Source organism: Elgaria multicarinata, chromosome 14, assembly GCF_023053635.1.
Source record: "Elgaria multicarinata webbii isolate HBS135686 ecotype San Diego chromosome 14, rElgMul1.1.pri, whole genome shotgun sequence".
Classification (NCBI taxonomy): Eukaryota; Metazoa; Chordata; class Lepidosauria; order Squamata; family Anguidae; genus Elgaria; species Elgaria multicarinata.
In genome coordinates, this window is record NC_086184.1 from 24,989,805 (window position 1) to 25,013,468 (window position 23,664).

At 44.2% G+C, this 23,664-nt stretch overlaps 2 protein-coding genes across 3 annotated transcripts in view; one reads left to right on the plus strand and one right to left on the minus strand.

Annotated features, from left to right (window-relative positions):
* CMC2 (C-X9-C motif containing 2) lies at window positions 1-23,467 on the minus strand. 2 transcript variants are annotated; one of them, XM_063141226.1, is made up of 4 exons: window positions 23,400-23,467; window positions 8,015-8,139; window positions 2,613-2,684; window positions 1-217 (listed from the first exon to the last, which is right to left on the minus strand). In XM_063141226.1, exons 2-4 carry the CDS (start codon window positions 8,093-8,095, stop codon window positions 140-142), a joined length of 231 nt encoding a protein of 76 aa, XP_062997296.1. In that variant the 5' UTR covers window positions 8,096-8,139; window positions 23,400-23,467; the 3' UTR covers window positions 1-139. The 2 variants fall into 2 exon arrangements, with proteins under 2 accessions (XP_062997296.1, XP_062997294.1); XM_063141224.1 differs by lacking the exon at window positions 23,400-23,467 and adding an exon at window positions 9,840-9,896.
* Window positions 1-23,664, plus strand: part of CMIP (c-Maf inducing protein) — a 605,118-nt gene that overhangs the window by 4,185 nt on the left and 577,269 nt on the right. The gene's annotated exons all lie outside the window — the stretch shown is intronic.

Below are 23,664 nucleotides of genomic sequence, written 5' to 3' on the forward strand. Positions count from 1 at the left end.
TCAGGAGCCAACCACAATCGTTTTTATTACTAAGAGTTTTGAATAAATAGTTTCCTGCATTCAAGTGTACAGAAGACATGAGCTGACAAGCTCCTTTAGCTGTCCAACTGATGTCCAATCGGCTGTGTCGCCAAACCGACTAGTCTTCAGAACAATTCTGCAGTTTCTGTCTGATCCGTTCTGCATGTGCTTGGCTCTTGGCTCTGTTCACTTGGTACTGGAAGGAAAACAAGGTGAAAAATGAATAATAGATAAGTCATGTCACTGCATTTAAAATGCAGCATGAGGTTTATCACTCAAGGAAGGGAATAAATGTTTTTTTTGTAGAACGCCAATTAGATTTGGATTGGTAAAACTAGAAAAGTGCTCTAGGATTATTATTTAATGTGCATCTTTAGCAATTCCATTTGGTTTAGGTTGAACACAGCGTTCAAGAAATGAACAAGCAAACAAAACACTCTTCACAAAGCACCATTAGTTTTCCTAAGACCTCAAGCGGATTACAACTGGGTTCACACAACACGCTAACCCATGATGGTTTGCTTTCCGGAACAACCCATGTTGGGTTAGCATGTTGTGGGATGTTCCCCCCTCCCCACCGCCTTAACAGTGGGTAATTCCCCCCCACAAAGTCACTCTGGGTTCACACAACACACTAAGCCATGATGGTTTATTTTCTGGTGGAACCCATGATGGGTCCATGTGTCGTCTGTGGGACGTTTCCGCCATCCATAATGGGTTAATCTGCCCAAATGCGCCACCCTGAGAACCCACACTCTGCAGATGGGCACAGTGGGCTGTTTGCATAACCTACAACTTATCGTGGCTAGCAACCCATCATGGCTTGGGTGTTGTGTGTAAACTCAGCCACAGTCTGCAGTAAGGGTTATTTTACCTATGGTGGGGTAGTGTGTTCTGTCGTGCAGCATGGGTTACAGAGATTGCCTATACAGGTGCTTGGCAAGAGCGCCCAGAAATGATGCCGTTGCTCTGCCCCTCTCAAGCGTTCTCTATTCCCGCCGCAAAGGAAACTGGAATACCTGCCTGGCTGGGCAGGAGGACTTCAGGAGGAGAAGGTGCATGGGGGGCTTGACCTAAACTACTCTGCGTAACTTTGTTGCCTGATCATCTGATGGAAGCACAGTAGATTGTTTGCATAACCACCTACCCAGCGTAGCTTGCCACCCACCATGGGTTAAAAGTGATGTGCGAACCCAACCACTGCCTATACATTTTTAAACCAGGAGGACTATCAAACCCCCTAAAGTGGAAGCTGTACTAACTAGAAAGCCAAATTCCATGGCAGAATACAGACACAGCCCTGTACGCGTAGATGCACACAGAACTACCAGAGGATAACTAGAAACGGTCTAAGGCAGGTGTGAGGAACCTCCAGCCCAGAGGCCAAATCCGGCTCCCTGGAGTTCTCCAGAAGACCACTCCCCTTCCCCTGGCTCCACCCTCTTCCCCCAGCTCCACCCCCTTCCCCCAACTACCTGTCATTTGGTGGCTTTCCATCTTTTGTGCAGGTTCCCCCCATTTCAAAGTTCAAATGCCTTAGTTACTGACAGTAAGAGGTTTATGAGTTTTAATATGCTGTTATTTTTTGTATTGTGGGCCCCACCACTTTGACCTTTGGCTCTCCTCCCCTCATTTTACCTTCCACGCCACACACCTCTGAAGTCCCCACCCCCTTCGAGAGCTTCTCTCAGTCTTGGGGCGAGAATGGTCCCCCCTCCTGGTCTAAGGAAAGGACAGGTAACCTAGTGCTCTCCAAATGTTTAGGACCACAATTCCCATGAGCCAGTGTGGTATAGAGAGCCAGTGTGGTATAGAGAGCTAGAGTGTTGGACCGGGAGTCAGGAGATCCGGGACTTAGTCCCCGGATCTCAGCCATGGAAGCTCACTGTGTGACTTTGGGCCAGTCACAGACTCTCAGCCCAGCCTACCTCACAGGGTTGTTGCTGTGAGGATAAAATGGAGAGGGGGAGGAGGATTATGTACTCCGCCTTGGATTCCTTGGAGGAAAAAAAAGTGGGATAGAAAGGTAATAAATGAATAAATAAATAATAAATAAACAAACCAGCATAGCCAATGGTCAGGAATTATAGGAGCTGTAAATTCAAAATGTCTGAAAGGGAACCTACCCCTGTCATAGGGCCTATGACCAGAACAGGAGGGATTCACATACCTGGGGTGAGCATGGATTATTTATTACATTTATATATACCGCCCCATAGTCAAAGCTCTCTGGCCGGTTTCACAATCCCACAGCCTAATCCCTTAACCAAGATTAAAAGGTTATGACTCCCTAAACTGAGAGCAAGAGCCATTATCTGTATTTTTTTCTACACCTGTCTCAGTCATGCCTCGGCCTTTGCACAGCTTCCTTGGCATAAAACAACATTTTTATTGCTGGAAGTGGTTTCGTAGTCGAACTATAGATACGAGAAGGTTGAAACTTCTCGGCAAGAATCTAGACCAACTACCCTTCCTCAACCTGCTGCCCTCAGCACTGGCTGAGGATGATGGTAGTTGAGGAAGACTGGTCTAGACTCAGAGGAAGAAATGCCATCAAACGCTTGTGAATATTTCAACGGTTAGCGGCTTACCTCTTTCTTTAAGCATTTCCTCATTTCACTGTCAATATTATTGCAATGCCCAAAAAATTTCAGGAAGGAGTGCTGAGAGGAAAAGAGAGAGAGAGAGACTTTGTAATGATAACAAAACAAAACAAGGAGTTTGATTTCCATTACTGCCACGTCCTCCTATGCCAGAAGGACTTTATGTAGTGCTTTCTTTTTTTATTAAATGCAAAATGCCAAGAACGAATATAAGCAACATAATTATGTCAAAATAAACATTAAATCATCAAAGAGCATTTATATGCATCAATAACATGCTTTTGTTTCCAGCAGTCAATAAATGGATGCTAAATCAGTATTATTAAAATAATAATAAACACGAGGAACCTCTCGTGCAAGCACTTGAGTCATTGCTGACTCCTAGAGGGACGCCTGCTTTCGCTGACGTTTTCTTGGCAGATTTTGTAGCAGGGTGGTTTGCCATTGCCTTCCCCAGTCACGGCTACCTTTCCCCCAGCTAGGGATGGAAGGATGGAAGGATGGAAGGCTGAGTCGACCTGAGCCGGCTGCCTGAGAACCAGCTTCCGCTGGGATCAAACAGGCCGTGGGGAGAGTTTCGGCTGCAGTAACTGCCGCTTACCACTCTGTGCCACACGAGGCTTTTTTTAATCATAGGGTCTTGTTTAATTTTGATAGCCAGCCTACGTGACAAATTATTATTATTTAGCCACTCCTTGAGTGTAGAGGTTTTCAAATGACACCAGTTTGTCGCTATTAATTTTGTGGCTATATCAGTGGTTATACTGTCAAGACATAATGACTATTTGGGGCGAAATCATTTAGATATCGCAGGGATACAACATTCTGCACGTGGTAAATCGTAATTAGTTCTTCTTAATTTTGTGCACAATTTCCACCCCAAATATCTGTATGATGGGGGTGAGGATTTGGAGGTTCAGAGAGCTTTTAGATTGAAGTTTATTCTGCATAGAAGTCAGATTCCTTTCTGAAGAATCTTCTACTGAACTTGGAATGGATTTTAAGTTACATCCCAAAATCAACTCCAAAGGAGCCAGGAGAAGACGTTCAATCCAAGACAAACCTACCATTTAGTTGGCAGCCTATGAATAGCGGCCAGTATTCATTTGGAAGACGCTCCATTCACTTTGAGTCACAGAAGAAGCTGCGTCAGTTTTGCCAGGTACAGATAACCAGCTAACAGAAATAGCACTTCCTATTTGTGAGTTAAACCTGGCAGCCTTTGGGGGGAATTTGGTCTTCTAGGGAATTCCTTAAAGGACTGTACAACACCACGGTGACTTTAAATATGGATAGCTAAATGACTACACCCAAGATCCAGAATTGCTCATTTATCTCCACGAGCTCAGTGGGGATGTTGGTTTCTTGGACAGTACTGCTGGCCAAGCTTACAATCAAAATGTGTTTCAGCTCAGAGTGGTTTCAAAAGCAGTTTTTAATAACCATGGTGTAGTGAGTTTGTTAGTGAGCAGAAATATGGACTCCACAGAGTTCCAAAATGCTGCTATGAGATCTGTGTAGCCGAAAACAGTGAGTCGGTTTTAGCAGGCTTTAGGTGACAAGAGCAGGCCTCATTCCCTGGATGGGTCTCTCATAGTTATGTCCGCCTTTTCTCACAAGGTCTTATCTCTAGATGAGCTGGGAGGTTTTCACTCCTAAGGAGGCACTGGAAAAGGCAATTAATTTCCCAAGCTGAGATGCTTTGGGAACATGGGAGAGGGACCCCCACCTGCTTCTGCTTCTTCTGACAGGGGGGAGGGATGCAGCCTGTCAGCTCCTGAGAGAGAGGAAGGATGCTCACAGGAAAGCCCATAATATCCAGTGCCCAGGCTTCATGCTCGCTTCAGGAGGAACCGCGCAACCAGCCTGGAGAACCTGCTGTGGCAAAGGAAGACCTTCTGTCTATCATGGCAGCCCAAAAAAACACCCAGTTAGCTGGAAGGAGGTGCTAACTTCCTCTGCATTCATTTCCCATCAATAAACTGTCGCCTTTTTGCACAAGTGGCTTGTTTCATCTTGGTAACCAAATGACTTGGGGCCTTCCTAGAGGGTTTAGCCCGGTGCGAGGCCTGGGCTCCCTGCTGTGCGTGCAGATGACCCACAGGGGATCCCGGGGTCAGGCCGGGCTAAACCCTCCCTTGACCCGGGATAACTGGATCCACTTGTGGCCCGGTTTTTCCGCAGCCCCAGACTCAGCCCGGGGCTGCGGAAAGTCTAGCTTGCTCCACCGCTTTTCCCGGCTGCTCGCTTACTCGTGAGTAGCCGGGAGAAGCCGTGCTGTGCCTATCAGGCCGGGGGCAAGGGAATCATGGGGGGAGAGATGGGGGCCAGGGGGGTAAGAGCGGACCCGGCAGGAGAGATGGGGGGAAAGCGGAGCCAGGGTGGGGAGATCGCGGCCGGGGTGGTGGTGGAGGGGGCATCGGATATGGCGAGAGGGCGGACGGGCGAGCGGGGGGGGCGAGCGGGGGGGGGCATCAGACATTATTGGGGAAATCGGGGGCAGGGGGAGCGGGGAACCCTTTATTTTTTAAAAAAACCAACTTATCTTTTCATTGGTGCGCTCCTGCGCACATGGCCCCTTTAACTTTTTTTTAAAAATGGAGGACGCGACAGGCCTTTCCTTTCCCCGTCGCATATGACGTGTGGAAAGGAGTGACAGCCAGCGCTACTTCTAGCGCGGGCTGGCTGCTCCTTCCACATGGATTCTGAGGTAGGTCTAGCAAGGCCCTTGGACCTAGCAGAACCAGAACCCAACTCAACACAACATGGCATGAAAAAAAAAGTCTTTTTAAGTAAAGAATTCCACTGAACACTTGCAAGCCTTAGGGAGCATCTAAAACAGGGTTGGGCAACTAGTGGTCCTACAGATGTTTTGCAGACGATTATCAATGACCTTCACTATTGGCTATGTTGGCTCAGGCTGGTGGGAGCTGTAGCCCAAAACATCCGGAGGGCCATAAGTTGCCCAAAGCAGCTTTTTGGGATCTTGACCTTCATTAAGAAGAGGGAAGTAAGGGAAACAGCAGGAAGTCATTGGATTACGACCATTGTGCCTGTGCTGCCCAAGCAAGGCCATGCTTTGTTGAATGATTCCCCCCAACACTAGAGTGTTCCATCTGTCATTGTAACCAGATGCCTCCTTAAGGGCCCAATTAAGAAGATATTTTAATTTGTCCCAATATATTATATATGCTGGGGAAGGGGGCAATGTGGTGCCCATGGGACGCCTCTCTTGGTAACAACCAGGATCCCTGTGCCTCCTGATTTTAATTTTATTTCTTAAGATTTTTTTCAAATTTTTAATTGGGAGACTGGCATGTGGCAAAGTGACGTTTTGTCCTTCAAGGTCATCTTTATAGGGGTTTAAATGAGTGGTTTTGTGTTTTAGATCTCAGCCCCCACCTCTGACTTGAAATTCGGGCAAGTTACTTTTCTTTTAGTCTCACAAATTTGCCTACTGGGAAATGGGTGTTTTGTGACCAGCCATGCCCACCTTGTCAGCTGTTTTATGAATGGCCAAGCATTTATTTTATTTTATTTTATTTTATTTATTTAGAATATTTATATACCGCTCACCATTGAAAAATTTCAGAGCAGCGTACAAGATAAAATGAAAATAAAAACAGAATAAAACACTTAAAACAAATTTTAAAAGAAGCAAATACAGAGACTCAAGGCTGCATATTAAGGGAAGGCTTCCTGGAATAAAGATGTTTTTAGGAGGCGCCAAAAGGAGTACAAGTTTGGAGCCTGCCTGACCTCCAGAGTCAGGGAATTCCACAGGAGCGGAGCCACCACGCTGAAGGCTCTTCCCCTGGTGGACTCCAATCGGAGGATAGATCTATGTGGAACCACGAGGAGCAGACCCTCGGATGACCTCAGTGACCGGGCAGGTTGGTAGGGGAGAAGGTGCATCCCCTATGACAGCCATTTTGTGAGAGCACCCACAACATCCTCTCAAAATTCCAAATGTGCCCACTGGCCCAAAAATGTTAGAAATCCCCTCCCACCTCCAAATTTCTGAATACAATTATTATGCTCACATAGCATAGGATGAAAAGAAACAGCCAAGTAGATCCGTTTTCTCAAAGGGGCTCTGGATTCGTGTTCCTTGAAGAGCAACCTTCTCCCCCACTTACACCTACCTCCATGACAAACTGTGTTAAAAACTGAGGAAAGTATTAAAAAGCCATTGTAATGCGTCATGTTGGTGGTCAAGATGAAAAGATGGGCCTTGTTTGAAGTAACTTTTTGGAACCATCTCACAGCCATAATTAAGTCATTTCTATTCTGCAGATTACTATTTCTTCCACCATGAGAACCATCCAGGAAACCTGCTCAGCTAATTCTATTTGGGCATACACACAACACTTCTACATCAAGACATTTATGTTGTCAGCTTTCAGTTAAAAATTGTGAAGTCATATATAAATATATACTCCAACCATTAATATGCTAGCTTATAACCATGAGGTCTGGAAATGGTAAAACAGCAGAGGCAACTTATTGCCTTCCTACATTTTAAAATATAAATGAGAATGCTGAGCTCTGGCCACATCATCTCCAACTGTGGCTGATTTCCTCTGGCATTCGTCTTTTTGAACTAAAAGAAAATTAACCAGTGTCTATTGATATTTGGTGACAATATCAGTATGTAGCAAGTACAGGACATACTTCCCTTGCAAACCTCCTAGCTGGGAGACCATCTCCCTGGGAATCATATTTCAAGTGCTCTGACTTCCTTAGAAGACCAAGGTATAAATAAAAGAGAGGTGATTCCATCGGGCAGCCAGGAAGGCAAGTCTGAAAACAGGACAAGGCACACTTGCTTGGGATAGCCCCATTTCACATACCGTAATAATCCTTGGTTTGGAGGAGGGATTTCCAGTGGCAGCTAGGAAAGTATGGTCGATGTATGGACAGTAAACGTTGTCGTTGTTAATGTTGTTGTTACAATATCCCTGTTTTTGGCACGCAAAGGAATTTACATAATGCAATGAAACCATAGTAAAATGGTACGTTTATGAACAGGCACATTAAGGGTAATCAAAAGGGTGCCCAGTTTATATATGCACGTCGGTACCTGCAGTGATACAGAGGTAAGCTGGGAAAGAGATGGTAGATGACATTTCCTCCTGTGAAAACGGGCAGGTTCACGGCTGCAGACCCCATCTAACCTTTGTAACTTGCTTTCCTTGCTAAAGGCTTCAGGGGAGTTCTGTGTGCCTCTGAGCCTGAGAGCCAGGGAAGCATATGCGGTCTTTAGGGAGAGTTTAGCTATTTCACGGTCTTACTCCCTGGGGGGCTCTTTCACCTAACTGTAGGACCCTGGGGTAAGCATCGTCTCTCAGGGGATACTTCTTTGCCTGGGGTTTCATCAGAACTCTTACCTCCTTGTGACACTCCTTCAGCAAATGGATAAGAATATTGCATTCTTCGGTATGCAGATGAGGAGACAGGTCTGGGTGCATCCTGCATTAAGGACAGTTCATGAGCAAAGTCAGACGCCTTCCACCTGTAAATATGGGGATATGTTCTTTTTAACCCACACAATGCCACCTTGCTTTGTGTATATTCATTACTGATGGATAACAATATGAAGACCACAGAATGCTTGCAAAGCAGCGTTGATTTCAGTTGCTACTCTACAGCCGGTTGGAGATCTTAGGTCAGCTCAATAGTCAGCAATCCCTTGTGAGTCAGCTTACAGGGATTATTACTGCACTATCATCATGGTAGAAAACCAGCAAGGTGTTAACTCACATTACTGGCCTAGGGCACAATGGACTGGGATTAAAATCCCCACTCAGCCATGAGGCTCATCGGGTGAGCTTAAGGCAGCCACACTGACCCATGGTTTATTTAACCCACAGTTTGTTGCCCTACGTAGGGTTGGCCTGGCAGACAAGTGAACAAACTGTGTGTGGGGGAATTTTCAATGCCCAGGTTGTTTCCCTTCACCCTCCCTATACCCCAAATGCCTCTTCAATGCTGTAGTGCCACTTTTGTTCACTGCCTCTGTAGCTTGGTGAAACAATCCATGGTTTCGGGGTCACACATAATGACAACCCATGGTTTAAAAGCCAGAGTTCACAACCCAACAACAAACCATGGGCTCTCTCTCTGTGTTGTTTGTAATTAACAAACCATGGTTTGTTAGCATGGCCAGGTCCGCACAACATGATAACCTAGAATTCAACTACCCATACCATGGGTTAGTATTATGCCAACCTACTCTGTCTCACAGGAGAGTTGTGAGAATCAAATGAGGAGGGAGGGAGGGAGAACCATATATGCCACCTTGAGCTTCTTGGAAAAAAGTAAAGATGTAAATGTAATAAATAATACTCATCAGGCCACTATTAATATATAATACTATTGCTAATATATCCATATATATTTCAAAACAGGTAAATCTCAGAAACCTGACATTTACTGGTAAGTCTTAACATTTTGGCAAACCTGCAAGAGGAACTTGCATTCTCCATTTTTCTCTTTTCTAGAGAATGTTAATCCTCAGAGCAACAGGGAACAAAAAACTTTCTCAGCAAGATATATATATATATATATATATATATATAAATGGTAACGAGTAGTTAGTGGTTCTTTTTTTAATCATGTTATTTAATCAAGTTATTTACAAAATGGCAGAAGACACAGTGATCTGTATCTGTCTGATGTCTACCTCTTCCCCTATCTCCAATAAAGCAGCTCCTTGGGAATGATGTCTTCTGATTTCAGCTTCTGCTTTGTCACATCTCATTCTCTATGAGAATTAGTTTTTTTAAAAAAAAAAAGAAAAAAGAAAAAAGCTGAAGCTTTATTTCCACCCCATCACTGCAGGATGATACTGGAAAAAGAGCCTCCATTTCTGACTGCCTATACAGATTGAGTCATTGGGTGTTTTTTAAAAAGAAGTAAAATATGTACTGTACACATTGTCAATACCTTGAACATGTGTCCCTAGACATTACACAGAAGGGGTAAGAGATGTAACTCCCTCTGCTTTAAAAACAAATCATGAAGTAAATCCTCCTGCAAGGCTTTCAAAGTTGACCTCAGCGGTCTAGCCATAAACCCACAGAAGCAAAAATACTAAGCCCGCACAGCCAACTTCAATAAACCTTGATCCATCAGATTTGGGGCGGGGGGGGGGGGGGGAGGATAACGGCACAGTATATGTGGAGAGGGGGCATGACCGTAGGATAAATTTACCTGTAGCCCATCCCAAAAGTCCTTCAGCCACCACAGAAGTAGCAAGTTAGAGCCAACCTACGAAGTAAGATAAAGGAAGGGGAGTTCTCTGAGCCTTTAGGGTAGGCTAGAAGTCAAACTTAGAAGTCAACAAGGTATATATAAACTGACAAATAGAAACTGATTTTTAAATCATTCCTTCAAGCTTAATAAATGTTAAGAAATGCTACTGGATGGAGGGAAGATTAAGTTTTGTTAACCACCCTGAACAACCCAACAACAAACCATGGGTTCTTAAGCTGGTTTATTTGAGAAAAAATAAGCTACACTGCATGGTTAACAAGCCCCCCTGTGGAAAATGTCCTGGGTTCTGACAAGACGTTAACCCACAGTTCAACAACAATCCACACTCAACCACTCAGTGTTGGTTAGCGTGTTGTGCGATCCCAATCATTCTGTACCCGAACAGAAAGGCACCCGGATCTCTGGACGCACAGACCAAAATGGCTTAGAAGATTTCAAGTTCAACCCTAAAGGCCCTTATGGTCTCCTTGGACTTCAGAACTAATTGCATCTGTCTCTGGATCCAGGTTAACGATTCCATGGCAAGTTTAAATTCAATGGAAACTTACAAGACAGAAAGCAGATAACCATGTTGGTCTATGACCAACTCTTAAAATCCACAGTTGGGTGATGCCTTTATTAGGAGCAACCAAGCAAGAAAAAAAATCACAGAGCAGTGAGTAAGATTTCAAGTTCTCCAAAACTCTTCATCAGATTATATTAGGGCCCACCAATTGCTTTGGGCTGGTAAGCATATTTGGAAGTTTGTGTGTCTTGGGCACTCTCACAAAATGGCTGCCACAGAACAGGCTTGCCCATTCACAAAATGGCTGGCATTGTAGGCATGGACAATCACAAAACACCCATTTCCCAATGGCATACTGATGAGGCTTAAGAAATAGTAACATGCCCAAGAACTGAGATATGGTCTGGGCTCCAGAACACAAAACTACCCTTCTGATGCCACATTTTTCCTGCTCTAACATCCATTTCACAGACAGCAAATGGATGAGGCTCATAGGGAAGCAGCTTGGCCATGACACTGCATACAAGGCAGAGGTGAGCCAACACATTAGACACTTGAGGCCAGTATGTTGTTTTGCAACATGCCAGTTTCTCAGGTCTTTAAAAAAAAAACATCTTTTTTAAAATATCAGTGAGCGCCATGGGGCCTGGAAGGCGCCATGGGCTATGTGCATGGGCACCATGTTGGAAATCCCAGGGCTAGACAGTACCAAAAAAAACCACAGATGATGAGGAAGAAGACAAAGCAGTACAAAAATTAGACCAGACGTTGTGGCTGTGAGATCTGCATTTTAGACTCAGTCTCAAGATGAATGAATTAGTCACTGGTAGTTGCTGCAGGTATCAGATTTACACCTACGCAGCTCTGAGCAGTGACCAATTCATTCACTTTACTATCGCCATCTTGAGACTAGTTACAAAACAGGGTTTATAGGTGCATGCACATATATACACTGTACCATTACGTTTGCAAATGTTTGGAAAGAAAGTTATGAATAAAAATGGTTCAGAAAGAACACACAGGAATGCCAGGGGAGAGGGCCAGTGCGCGCTATCAAGGGAATTCAGCAATTGCTCGGAAAGAAATATTAGACTTCAAGCACAAGGATAATATAGCAGTTGGGAAAATAGAGCAATTGCTCAGGGAGAGAAGTTTGCTGGGGGGGGGGGGGGGAAGCGCTAAGCAAACACCATTAAGATATAAAGCAATTATTTGGAGAAAGGTATTAAGGATGAACTCCATTTATTAAGCAGATAGATCGTGTTCCGCAGGACACTGACAGGCAGCTGCCTAGATTTCAATTAAATCAATTTACTGGAAAACTAGTCATCTTGTGTGCACGACTCTTGCTGATGGATAATAGGATTAACAAATGAGTCAGCAAAAATCATGAAGTTTTATTATTATTATTATTATTGAACAAGGACTCTGAATTTACATAGAAATTGGCTCAGTTCAGACAACACGTTTCTCAACGATGGTTTTAGAACCCCACAGTGGAGTTCTAAAACCACTGTGTTGTCCGACAGGAAAAATCCACCCCACAGAATATCCACGCTGTGCAGAAGAGACTTCATGCACAACTGTTGTGTTGGTTGGAGGACTCCGTGGAGTTTTCTGTTGCATTGAGTTGCCTTTTCCCACTGGCTACAGAGTTCCCTGGCAGGAGCGGCAGAAGGAGTGAGTGCTGCTCTCGGAGAGCCACTGGGATTGTGTTTTTGCAGCAATGGTTGATGGGATACCATCGGGAGGACCAGGGGAAGAGATAGGGTGGAGGAAATGTCAATCAAACGTCGCAATGGATTTTACTTAACTCCACAGTAGCCCACAGTCACACAACGGTGGAGTTAGAACATGTTGTGTGGAGCCTACCCCCTACAAACTCAGCCACTGAGTGGAGTTTTCACACTGGGTTGACTAACGTATTGTCTGAACTGAGCCGTTGACTCCTTCTTCGACCCTTTCTGAAAGAGCATGAAATCAAATACAGTCTTGGTTACCTGCCTTCTTCATCTATTCTAGGGCTGTTGAACCTCTTTCAACCAGAGGGCAAAATTCCATTTTTAACTCTCAGGCGGCACATTCCAGTGCTGGGTGGAGCTAGAGATGTGAAACCCCGGAAACAACCCCCCCTGAAAAATTAGTTCCCCACCCCCATTTTTTTTCTGAGAATCGTTTTTGTTTCTCAAAAAAATTTTTGGAAAAATTGAGAAGCTATGGATTATGAATTAATTTCTTTTAGAATTTAAGACAAGGTACCCAGCCTTCTCCCCTCCCCCTCCACAAAAAATATTTCAAAAAACTATGTAATAAGAACAATTTTATTGAAAGACTAGGGATGTAAAATATCGGGAAATAATAAAGCAATGTGAGAAAATGTTTTTTAATCCTCTCTGTAAGATTTAAAACATAGTTATTTTTCATTCTTTATTAAAATTATTGACCTAAATGGATTGATTCTACAGATAGATATTTATGCTCAGTTTCCCAACATGTGAGTAGGATCACCATTGAACATTCGTGACAGTAAATGCACATTCTTGGCAGTCTGGGTTTTGATCTACAGAGTCCTAATGTTGTAGCTACCATTTAATGTAGCTCTAATTTATTCAGACAAAAATTACAAATTTACTGAGTTTACTTTTAAAAGTTTTAAAATGTAGTAACAAATTTTATGAGCAAACTAGGGTATGCATAAAATAACTTCAGGAACAGAAAGCCTGCTTTATGGTCCTAACGCAACCCTCTGCAACCTCTGGACGTTTTGGACTACAGTGGCCAGCATTCCTGACCATCGGCCATACTGCCTGAGGTCGATGGGAGCTGCACCCACAGGACCAAAAAGTTGGGGATCCCTGCAGTAGACCTGCACCCACAGGACCAAAAAGTTGGGGGATCCCTGCAGTAGAATGGTGAATAGCTACTATACCTACTGAGAACAACCATTAGACCCTGAGATGGGTGCATGTGTGTCAAGATTTCAGAAACCTGAAGGAATATGAATGTGTGCGTGCATTCAAATCACGATTAGTACTGAAAGACGTGTTGTAATGGAAGAGGGATAAGAAACTTGCTTATACACATTGAGCACAGTTTGAGAAATGTATGCAGGATACAGAATGCTCCCATGCTTAGTTTTTGGCTTTCACCTGAGGAGCTTCTAATCCCTAGCGTTGGAGATCAATAGCCTTCATTCTTTCCAGAGCCAAGATACATATTTAATTGCAAGATAGAACATTAGACCCACTTTAATGGATTTGTTTTCATATTTTACTGACAAATAAAACAAAAACCATATCATCATGCCACAGCACGGTGAACGTGCATACTTAAATGTCAGCAGAGATTATTCAAATCTCATATCAGGACCCCAGAAAGATGGAAAACTTTAGAAGGGGAAGTACAACTGTCCAAAACAAGTTAGAACTTTCAGTAAAAAGTCTTCACTGAAGAGTCTTCATTAACACATGCAAGACCATTGGCCACACGTAATTCTTGCATTAACATGTCCATCAAAGCCAATTTCAATCATCTTTAGTATCACTGATTAAGTTGGGCTGCTTTCCAACACCAAGCAATTTCCATTCTTGCTGCCTGAAGAAGAAAAGAACCCAAGAACCATGCTTCCTTCTGCAGTGCTGGCTCCAGGTTTTGGAGGGCCCTTGGGCAAGCTATCGCCAATGGCGACCCTTCCGTAATGAAATGACTTCTCGCAACCATTGTCATCAGCACCGCTTGCTCCTCATCCTTCTTTTTCTCATCCTAACCACCTGCTTGCTTGATCGGCAGAGAGCCAAAGAGCAAGTTGACGGGAGCATCTCCTGACCTTCCTTCAACCCAGCACCACTGTCTGGACTAGAGCAAGAAGCGGGTGGAGAAGCAGGTTTCAAATTGGGAAGAGATGGAGCAACTCTGGTCAATGCTGACATGTAGATCCTTGGCAAGCATCTAACAATGCCTGCCCTTGACAATGGCTTCGAGAAAGTTTTCTTCTGCCAGTGGAAAAAGTCCCAAAAGAAGTCTTCCATCTAACAGAAAGACTTCTCATCCGTTGGACAAAGACGCTTGTCTTTTGGCTAGGTTTTTCTTTTTTTTAAAAAAGTGACAGTGGCCAGACAGATGCAAAGGAGAATCAGACTCCTATTTCACCTACAATTACAGTAGAAAGGAGGAAATATCAGCAGATACAGCCTCCACCCCACCCCTGCAATCTTTCATCCAACCAAAGGAGTCTTCCTCTGTTGGAGGAAGACCTCTTGGCAGAAAGGAGGTAACGATGCATCCCACCTTAGATCAGAATGTAGTCCATCGCCTAGCAATGCATACATCAGTCTATTTCTAGTACGTATCAGTTTCACATTATTTCAATTGTAAATGCCTTCTGTCCTATTTCCTGTGATTTGGGGAGGGAGGAACTACACAAAAAATTGCAACCCACCTTAGATCAGAATGGCCCCATTCAGAAGACACCTTAAACCATGGCTTTAACCACGGTGGTTAAGCAAGAAAACTGGGCTGTGTTCAGAAGACACCTTAAACCACAGCTTTAACCATGGTGAATGGAGCAAAAGCCTTCTTCACCATGGTTAAAGCCGTGGTTTAAGGTGTCTTCTGAACACAACCCGGCTTTCTGGCTTAACCACTGTGGTCAAAGCCATGATTTAAGGTGTCTTCTGAATGGGGCCTCTGCATACCACCACCTAGCCATGCACACATCAGTCTATTTCAAGTCCATGTCAATTTCACATGATTTCAATGGTAAATGCCTTCTGTCCTGTCCTGTTTTCTGTGATTTGGGGTGGGGAACAACACAAAAAAATGCATTTAAATCGCACGCCTTTTCCCCTAAAACACCAGCATTTTCCTATAAAATACATGGTTTTCTCTGCATTCTTCTGAGCAGAAAACGGCATCGCAAAATTCGAAGAATAACTGCATTCCAACCTGCATAAGAACATAAAAGTGCCATGCTGGATCAGACCAAGGGTCCATCTAGTCCAGCACTGTTTGCACAGTGGCCAACCAGCCATCGGCTAGGGATGAACAAGCAGGACATGGTGCAACAGCACCCTCCCATCCATGTTCCCCAGCAACTGGTGCACACAGGCTTACTGCCTCGAATACTGGAGATAGCACACAACCATCAGGGCTAGTAACCATTGATAGCCTTCGCCTCCAGGAACTGATCCAACCCCCTTTTAAAGCCATCCAGATTGATGGCCATCATTACATCTTGTGGTAGTGAGTTCCATAATTTCACTATGTGCTGTGTGAAGAAGTACTTCCTCTTACCTGTCCTGGATCTCCCACCAGTCAGTTTCATGGGATAACTCCCAGGTTCTAGTATTTTGAGAGAGGGAGAAAAATGCCTCCCTATCCACATTCTCCATACCATGCATAATTGTGTTCACCTCTATCATGTCTCCCTTTAGCCTCCTCTTTTCCAAGCTAAACAATCCCAGTTGATGTAACCTTCTCTTGTAGGGGAGATGCTCCAGCCCCTTAATCATTTTAGTTGCCCTTTTCTGCACTTCTTCCAGCTCTATAATATCCTTTTTTAGGTGTGGTGACCCAGGCGCTGCAAATTAGGTTGGCTATCCTGGTATAGACGATGCGGAGCGAGGCACACGAACAATCTGGCAGCCTGCCCGCAATGATTAGCAGTGTATCAGGGCAGCCACACACACCCCTAGGGCACCTACATGCAGGTAATGATTGCATCCCTCCCTTGTGCAAAGAGAGCAGCAGCAGCAACACCCCCCTCAAAAAGCCCCTTCTCCCCAGATGCCTCAATTTGCATGAGACCATTGAGCTGTCCTGCTAACTCCGTTGGTTTGACACTAGAATCACGGCAGAGCACGCTCTCACTCTCTCCACTGCCAAATCATTCAGGGAAAAATGAGCAGGTCTGCTCCACCAAATTTCAAGAGGGGACTTATTTCTATTTGCAACAAACAGCATTCTCCACGGCTGGAGGCTTTACCCTCATGATGTTAGAGCCCCTCACAGAAACAGCACTTCTTTTCTTGCACGGAAGAGAGCGCTGTTTAGGAAATAGGATATGGCCAGTATTTTTCCACTACCTTCTGGGATAAACAGAAGAGTTTTACATCCCCCTAAAGAGATCTAACCGTCTCGTAGCCCGTTTTATCAACCCTACATAATAACAACGAACTCATTCTCCGAGTCTAAACCAGGAGTGGGCAAAAAGTAGATCTGGACTGGTAAATCTCTGGGCGATTTACAGTTGATCAGCAAAGATTTCTAACTCCCAATAATTTAATAGCAGGTGTAGCAGCAAAAAAGAAAAAGGTAAAGGTAGCCATGTTGTCCATAAGAAAAATGCCAATATAATAATAATAATAATAATAATAATAATAATAATAATAATAATAATAATCTGCTCCATATCTAAAATAGATTCCGGAGGGGTGCACAAAGGAATGAAACAAAAAAAAAGATTAAAAGCAGCATATTAAAATTGTTCAATTAAAAATAAAGGACCAATAAAAACAGTGGCTGGAGGAAGGTTTCCTAGCATAGTTTTCAGGAGGTGCCGGAAACAGCCTAGTGCTGGAGTCTGCCTAACCTCCACGGGCAGGGAGTTCCAAAGAGGAGGGGCCACTACACTTAAGTCTCTTCTCCTGGGGGACTCAAACTGGGCCAGAGGTCCATGAGGAACCACCAGGAGCATGCCCTCTAATGACCTGGCAAGTTGGTAAGGGAGAAGGCGCTTTCTCAGGTAATCCTGGTCCTGAGTTGTTTAGGGTTTTGTACACTAGTACCAAAATCTTAAACCTGGCCCAGTAGCCAATAGGCAGCCAGTGCAATTCCCTCCGCGAAGGAGTTTCATGCTGAAAAGATGCCGCTCCTGAAAGCAATATTAGTGTAATACCTTTATTAGATCTACCCAAAGGTGTGATCGTTTGAGCTAACCTAGCAACAAAAAGCTAGGCTGAACTGCTGAAATGAAGAAAACTGAGGTTAACTTAGGTCGATGGAGATTAGGAAATTGTACCAGCCCCAAGACCAGGCGTATGCTCAGCTCAGCGAGTAGATGGGATCCTTTCCCAGATGGCCTGTGGAGAGGCCGGAATGGACCAAGCTTTGTGTCCCCCTCCAGCGACTAGTTTTCCATTCCCCGGCTCCTTTCGATAGATGAGATTTGCATCTAGAAAGTGGGTAGGAACTGGCCAAAGGACTGAGAGCGAAGAGCCAAGAGAAACACTGTCTCATGTTTTAAATGTTGTTGTTTTATACTTTTGGTGGTTTTTTAAAATTTTGTATATCTGTTTTAAACCACCCTGAGAGCTTCGGCTACGGGGCAGTATATAAATGTAATGAAGTAAATAAATAAACCAAGAGTGGATATTTTGTGGGGAAAGTCTGAGCTCCATTCAGTACTGGAACTCAAAACTAATTCCTAGATTCAAGCTTCTTTAATTCTAAAGCCTTACCCAGGTGTTCAGAAATGGTTTATCTTAAAACATGAGAGGGGAGGAGGGCTGCCCCATGTAGCCTGACCCCGCAACGTCACTCACATGGCGTAGCCCCACCCCCTGGGGGCAACTGCGCAAACAGCACACAGGTTTGCCGGAAGAGCACACAGGGCCATGTTGCTGTCCCTTAACCAGGGATTTAAAGGTCCGCTTCCCCAGCGCGTTAATAGCCAATCAAACACACGAGGCTGGAGAATACACTTAATCCATTTACTTCCAATACTGCAGTATGGGGGCGCTCCCCGGTTCTACAAGATGGAAGCGCCCAGAACTAAGGAATCTCACAGTATATGTAGGCCCTGACTACAAGAGGGTGTTAGTCTATTATTAATTATTATTATTATTGTTGTTGTTGTTGTTATTATTATTATTATTATTACATTTATATCCCGCCTTTTTTCCTCTAAGGAACCCAAGGCGGTGTACATAATCCTCCTCCTCCTCTTCATTTTATCCTCACAACAACAACCCTGTGAGGTAGGCTGGGCTGAGAGTCTGTGACTGGCCCAAAGTCACCCAGTGGGCTTCCATGGCTAAGTGGGGACTAGAACCCGGATCTCCCGACTCCCAGTCCAACACTTTAGCCACTACACCTAACCCTTCTATTGGTCAGTTCTGGATTAGCAAGTTAAGTTACATTCAATTTTCAAGTTAAGGTGCACAATCTCAATGAGTCATAGGTTACATTCGATGCTCTATTGGTCGAAAGTTTTCCCCTTTGTCTGCTAGGACATGATGTCCACCATTAAGGAATGCAAATCTGGCATGTAGCCACTTGTAGCCACCTTTTGGCAGAGAAGCCATCTTTTAACCCTTGGCACATTACATTCATCAGAGAGATGAAACCTCTCCCTGGGGCCATCAATGTGATCTAGAACCTTGCATTATTGGGAGCTCCAGCTGACATGGAGACCTGCTCCCATCACTGCAGATGTTCACGCTGTACAAGTCAGCACCTGGAAGGGGCTGCGTAGCACTCATGCTTCCGGGGGGTGAGACTACATGGTGTGGCCCAGACTGTGCATTAAGATAAGCTATATTTTGAACATCCAGACAGGGCTATAGTGTTATGTCTTTTGCACCAAACTTCAGTTGGTAGATCATAGAATCATAGAATAGTAGAGTTGAAGGGGCCCATAAGGCCATCAAGTCCAACCCCCTGCTCAATGCAGGAATCCACCCTAAAGCATACCTGACAGATGGCTGTCCAGTTGCCTCGTGAAGGCCTCTAGTGTGGAAGAGCCCACAACCTCCCTAGGTAACTGGTTCCATTGTTGTACTGCTCTAACAGTCAAGAAGTTTTTTCTGACGTCCAGACAGAATCTGGCTTCCTGTAACTTGAGCCCGTTATTCCGTGTCCTGCACTCTGGGAGGATTGAGAAGAGATCCTGGCCCTCCTCTGTGTGACAACCTTTCAAGTATTTGAAGAGTGCTATCATGTCTCCCCTCAATCTTCTCTTCTCAGGAGAGATTTCAGGATTCTAGTAGAAAAAGAAAAAGGAGATCCTGCAGGCCTGTCACCTACCCATCTCTGGTCTAAACAGCACCATTTGCAAACAATATGTTTGCAGAAATACCAAAAAACTTGGGGGGGATTTAAGTTTTGGGGGACAAAAACAGCCCAATGTGGACGGATCATGCTCAGCGGCCACAGAATACTGCCAGTTGGGAGTGCGAGAGAAAAACCAGGAAAGGGGATGGAATGGAGTGTCCTAGCAAAGGATATGGCAGGCTGGCACCCTTAAGAGGAGCACTCCATACTGCAACATTTTGTTGCAGGTCTAACTTTCAACCGTCACCATCAGCCACAGTCATAAAGCACTGAGCAAAGAGTGGATTATTCCAAGCCTGCAAATCAAATCAAATATAGATTTTGTGACGCAGAAGCCACTACAAAAAGCAGAACACATCAAAGAACAGAATAAAATTACACCGGTCACTTAAAATGATTGATAATAAAACCTAGCATACTAAGAAATAATGGATTACACATCACGACGGTTCGACTTAGGGTTTCCCCCTTAAAACTTTCCCCCTTAAAATTACTGCTTTAAAAGCAAAGCAGGCCACCTTTCCAGAAACATGAGGGGACCTGCCCCCCCCCATAAAAAGAACAATTAAACACCCAACAGATACCCAAGCCTGCAAGCAGTATTAGAGTCCCTCATCTTCCAGCTTCCTGAAACTCCAAAGCAGCCTGTACTGCAGCTTTCGCAGATGTGATGGACCGCATCTGGCATAATTCCAAGCCAGTACAGCCACCAGCACCACATTAGGGAAGGCTGCTCTACGATTTGGCTTGCCCAGCTGTCTCAGGCCCGCTTCCATTGGCAAGATCAAAACCACACTAAAACATGGTCAGGGAACTGCACTAGCTGCCTATTTGCTACTGGGCCAGGTTTAAGGTTTTGGTACTAGTGTACAAAGCTCTAAACAACTTGGGACCAGGATACCTGATAGAGCACCTTCTCCCTTACCATCCTGTCCAGTCATTGACATCGGTAGAAGGCATACTCCTGGCGGACCTATGGCCCAGCTGGAGTCCCCCAGGAGAAGAGCCTTTAATGTGGTGGCTCCTTCTCTTTGGAACTCTCTGCCCCTGGAGGTCAGGCACACTGGGCTGCTTCCGGCCCTTGAAAACTCTTTTTCCTGTCAGCCACAATTTTTTTATTGGTATTCTGTTCTGAAGAATTTTAATATGCCATTTCAATCTTTTTTAAAAAAATCTTTTTATTGTTTAATTCTTATGTTCACTAGTTTGCAATGTTTTTCAGATATGGACCAGTATATAAATACTGTAAATAAATACAATACAATACACAGAGTGATGTTTATCAAAACTTTTAAGTATATCGTTATGAGAGAGAAATATCCAAAACGAAACAAGCACAAAATAAGCAGCTGAAGTTCCTGAAAATTTTCTAGATTTAAGTAGGGGATCCTGACCTCATAACAAGCTAAATATAAATCGGCATGGCTTGGACCTCGCTCAAAGCAGACACGGAAGGAAGGAAAGTGGTAGAGATAAAGAGGTAGCTTATGTACATTCCATAAACCACACAACAAGGGTGAGGGACGAAGAAAAATTAAAATAGGTCAATCAAAAGCTTAAATATTTAAAAGCACTGAAGGTCTGTTGGGGGGGGGGGATGACCCATAAAGGGTGATCACCAATATGCTTGAAATTTGTCGTAGTTACAAAAAAACAACAGATTAGACACGTGTTATTGAGAAACAGTAAGAAACTTTTTTAAAAGAACTGTAATGATTTATTCTATTACAGCATTATTCCACCCTTCTGCCAAGGTCAGTGCACTCCTCACCGGCCATAGCTAGACAAGGCTTTATCCCGGGGTGATCCCCAGGATCGTCCCTGTGCGTCCACATGAAGCACAGGGGATCTCGGGATCAGGGAGGGATGATCCCTCCCTTGCCCCGAGATCTCGCCCTCCTCCTTGGCCCCGGTTTTTCCGCGGTCCCGGGCTGGGCCCGAGACCGTGGAACGTGTGGCTGGGTGCCGTGAGCTGACCCGGCTCCGCGCGATTCCTCGCAAGGAGCTGGGAGCCACGCACGGGGGGGCGCAGGGTGGGGGGAGCAGGGAAAGTACTTTTAAAAAACCACCATTTGCGCACAAGCGTTCGTGCGCTGCTGTCCCTTTGATAAAAAAAATGGCAGGTGCAACGCCTTTCCTTCTGAGGTCATCACGTGTAAACAGAGGTGGGATCTCGCGTTAAACACAATGCGAGACCTTCCCTCCTCGATCACGGGCTAACAGGTAGGTCTAGCTAAGGCTACTTTATCCACACACACACACACAAACTGCCATTTTATTTTCACAACAAATCTGTGAGGTAGGTTAGGCTGACAGAGTGACCATGTTCAGACGACACGCTAAGCCACGGTGGTTAAGCATTTTGAGCTAAACATGACTTAGCATGTTGTGTGAACCATTCCTAACCATGGTGGCTACATAACCACGGTTTAAACCCGCTCACTAGCCATTTGCTGCAAAAGGATTAGTGGCTTAACCATGGCTTAGCATGTTGTCTGAACAGGCCCATCACCACCTAATGAGTGCCATGGCCTAGTGAGGATTTGAACCTGGTACTCCGATGTCATAGCCCAACGCTCTACAAGGACAACCTTCCCATTGACCATGCTGGCCGGGGATACTGGGAGTTGCAGTCCAAAACATCTGGAGGGCAACAAGTTGGCTTCCAGATGTACTAGGCAGTCGCCTATGCCAGTGATGACTGCTTGTGCTATTGGGTGGTATAACTATCATTTGATATTCCATGGCTACTGAACAAGCTCAGTTCTCATTGGGCTGTGCGGGTTAACCCCTTCACTTTTTAAAAAAATTACTTTTGCAAACCTCAGGATTCCCTGAACATGGTGATACTTCATTCTTGTTTCTCAGTGACCCTAATTTTGTTCCAGTTCTCTTGGCACTCATCGCCTGAGTTTAAAGGAAGGAATATTATATAGCTGAAGGTAAAATCATTCACCTTCAACTAAAGCCAGATCTGCAGATTTTGCATGATATAAAAATACCTTTTGCTAATATGCATGGACTTCTTCTTTATACATTATACATTTTGTGAATGACTGGTTGTCAATGCAATAACTGAACTGAACTATTAACCAGTGCACAGACAACATATACTAAAAAAAGAAAAAGGAGGTGAGGGAATCACAAACAAGACCGAGATAGGGTGCAACCCTATGCATGTTTAGACAGAAAAAAAGTCCTACAACTCCCAGCATTCCCAGCCAGCCATGCTGGGAATTGTAAGACCTTTTTCTTATCTAAACATGCATATCTATATGCCGCCCTGAGATCTTAGTGATATAGGGCGGGATATAAATATTTTAAATAAATAAATAAATAAATAAATAAGATTGCATCAGTAATTGATAAGATTTCCAAGCTCCCTAATTTGGAAAAGTTATCCAACTCTCAAAGAGACCTACTTAAAAAAGTTATCCAGAAACCTGTTGTTATGTGTATATTAAGTATTTATTCAAGTATTGATTTTGATTGAATTTAAAGCATTACTTGGATCTTCTTGATACTTATCTATCTATCTATCTATCTATATATATATATATATATTCCACTGTTACTTACAAACACACGTTAATATATTGCACGTTTTCTTTTAAAAACGTTGATCTGCAAATTGTATTACATAACACACTCAACAACACGATTAGTGCAAAGAATCATTATTATTATTATTACATTTATTTGTATCCCGCCTTTTGCCAAACGTTGGGCCTCAAGGCGGCCTTACAAAGTTTAAAACATACATTGGGAGGGGGGAGAACCATAAACGTTTAAAATACACAACAAAATTATTAGACATTAACATAAATGGAGGACCAGATTATTCTCCATTATTACTCTTATTTATATTCCTACTCCTCCTCTCAGGTCTCCGGCTCCAAATCCCAGCAGTTTCCCCCCAGTCTCCTCCACTTGGCACCTACCTCAGTTTTTACAAAACTCCTCACACACCTGGAATAGACAAAAAAAACCACGGACGGGCATAACCCGGAAATAAACCTCACTCAACCCGGAAGTTGTTCTTTTAAACCCCTCCCCCTTACACTCAGCTACCCCTCCCCCTTTTTTTTCTCTTACCGCCGCGAGAGTAGAAATAAAAGCGACGTGGCATCTATTTGATAAGGAGGCGAAGAGAGGTGGTAGAGCAGCCTTCCCCAAGTTCCCTTCAGATGTGTTGGACTACAACTC

Coding starts and splice junctions, on each gene's coding strand:
- CMC2 (XM_063141226.1), bottom strand. CDS start 8,095: ATGCACCCAGACCTGTCTCCTCATCTGCATACCGAAGAATGCAATATT. Junction 2,685..8,014: donor TGAAGGAGTGTCACAAGGAG/GTAAGAGTTCTG, acceptor TTTTCCTCTCAG/CACTCCTTCCTGAAATTTTT. Junction 218..2,612: donor GGAAATGCTTAAAGAAAGAG/GTAAGCCGCTAA, acceptor TTTTCCTTCCAG/TACCAAGTGAACAGAGCCAA.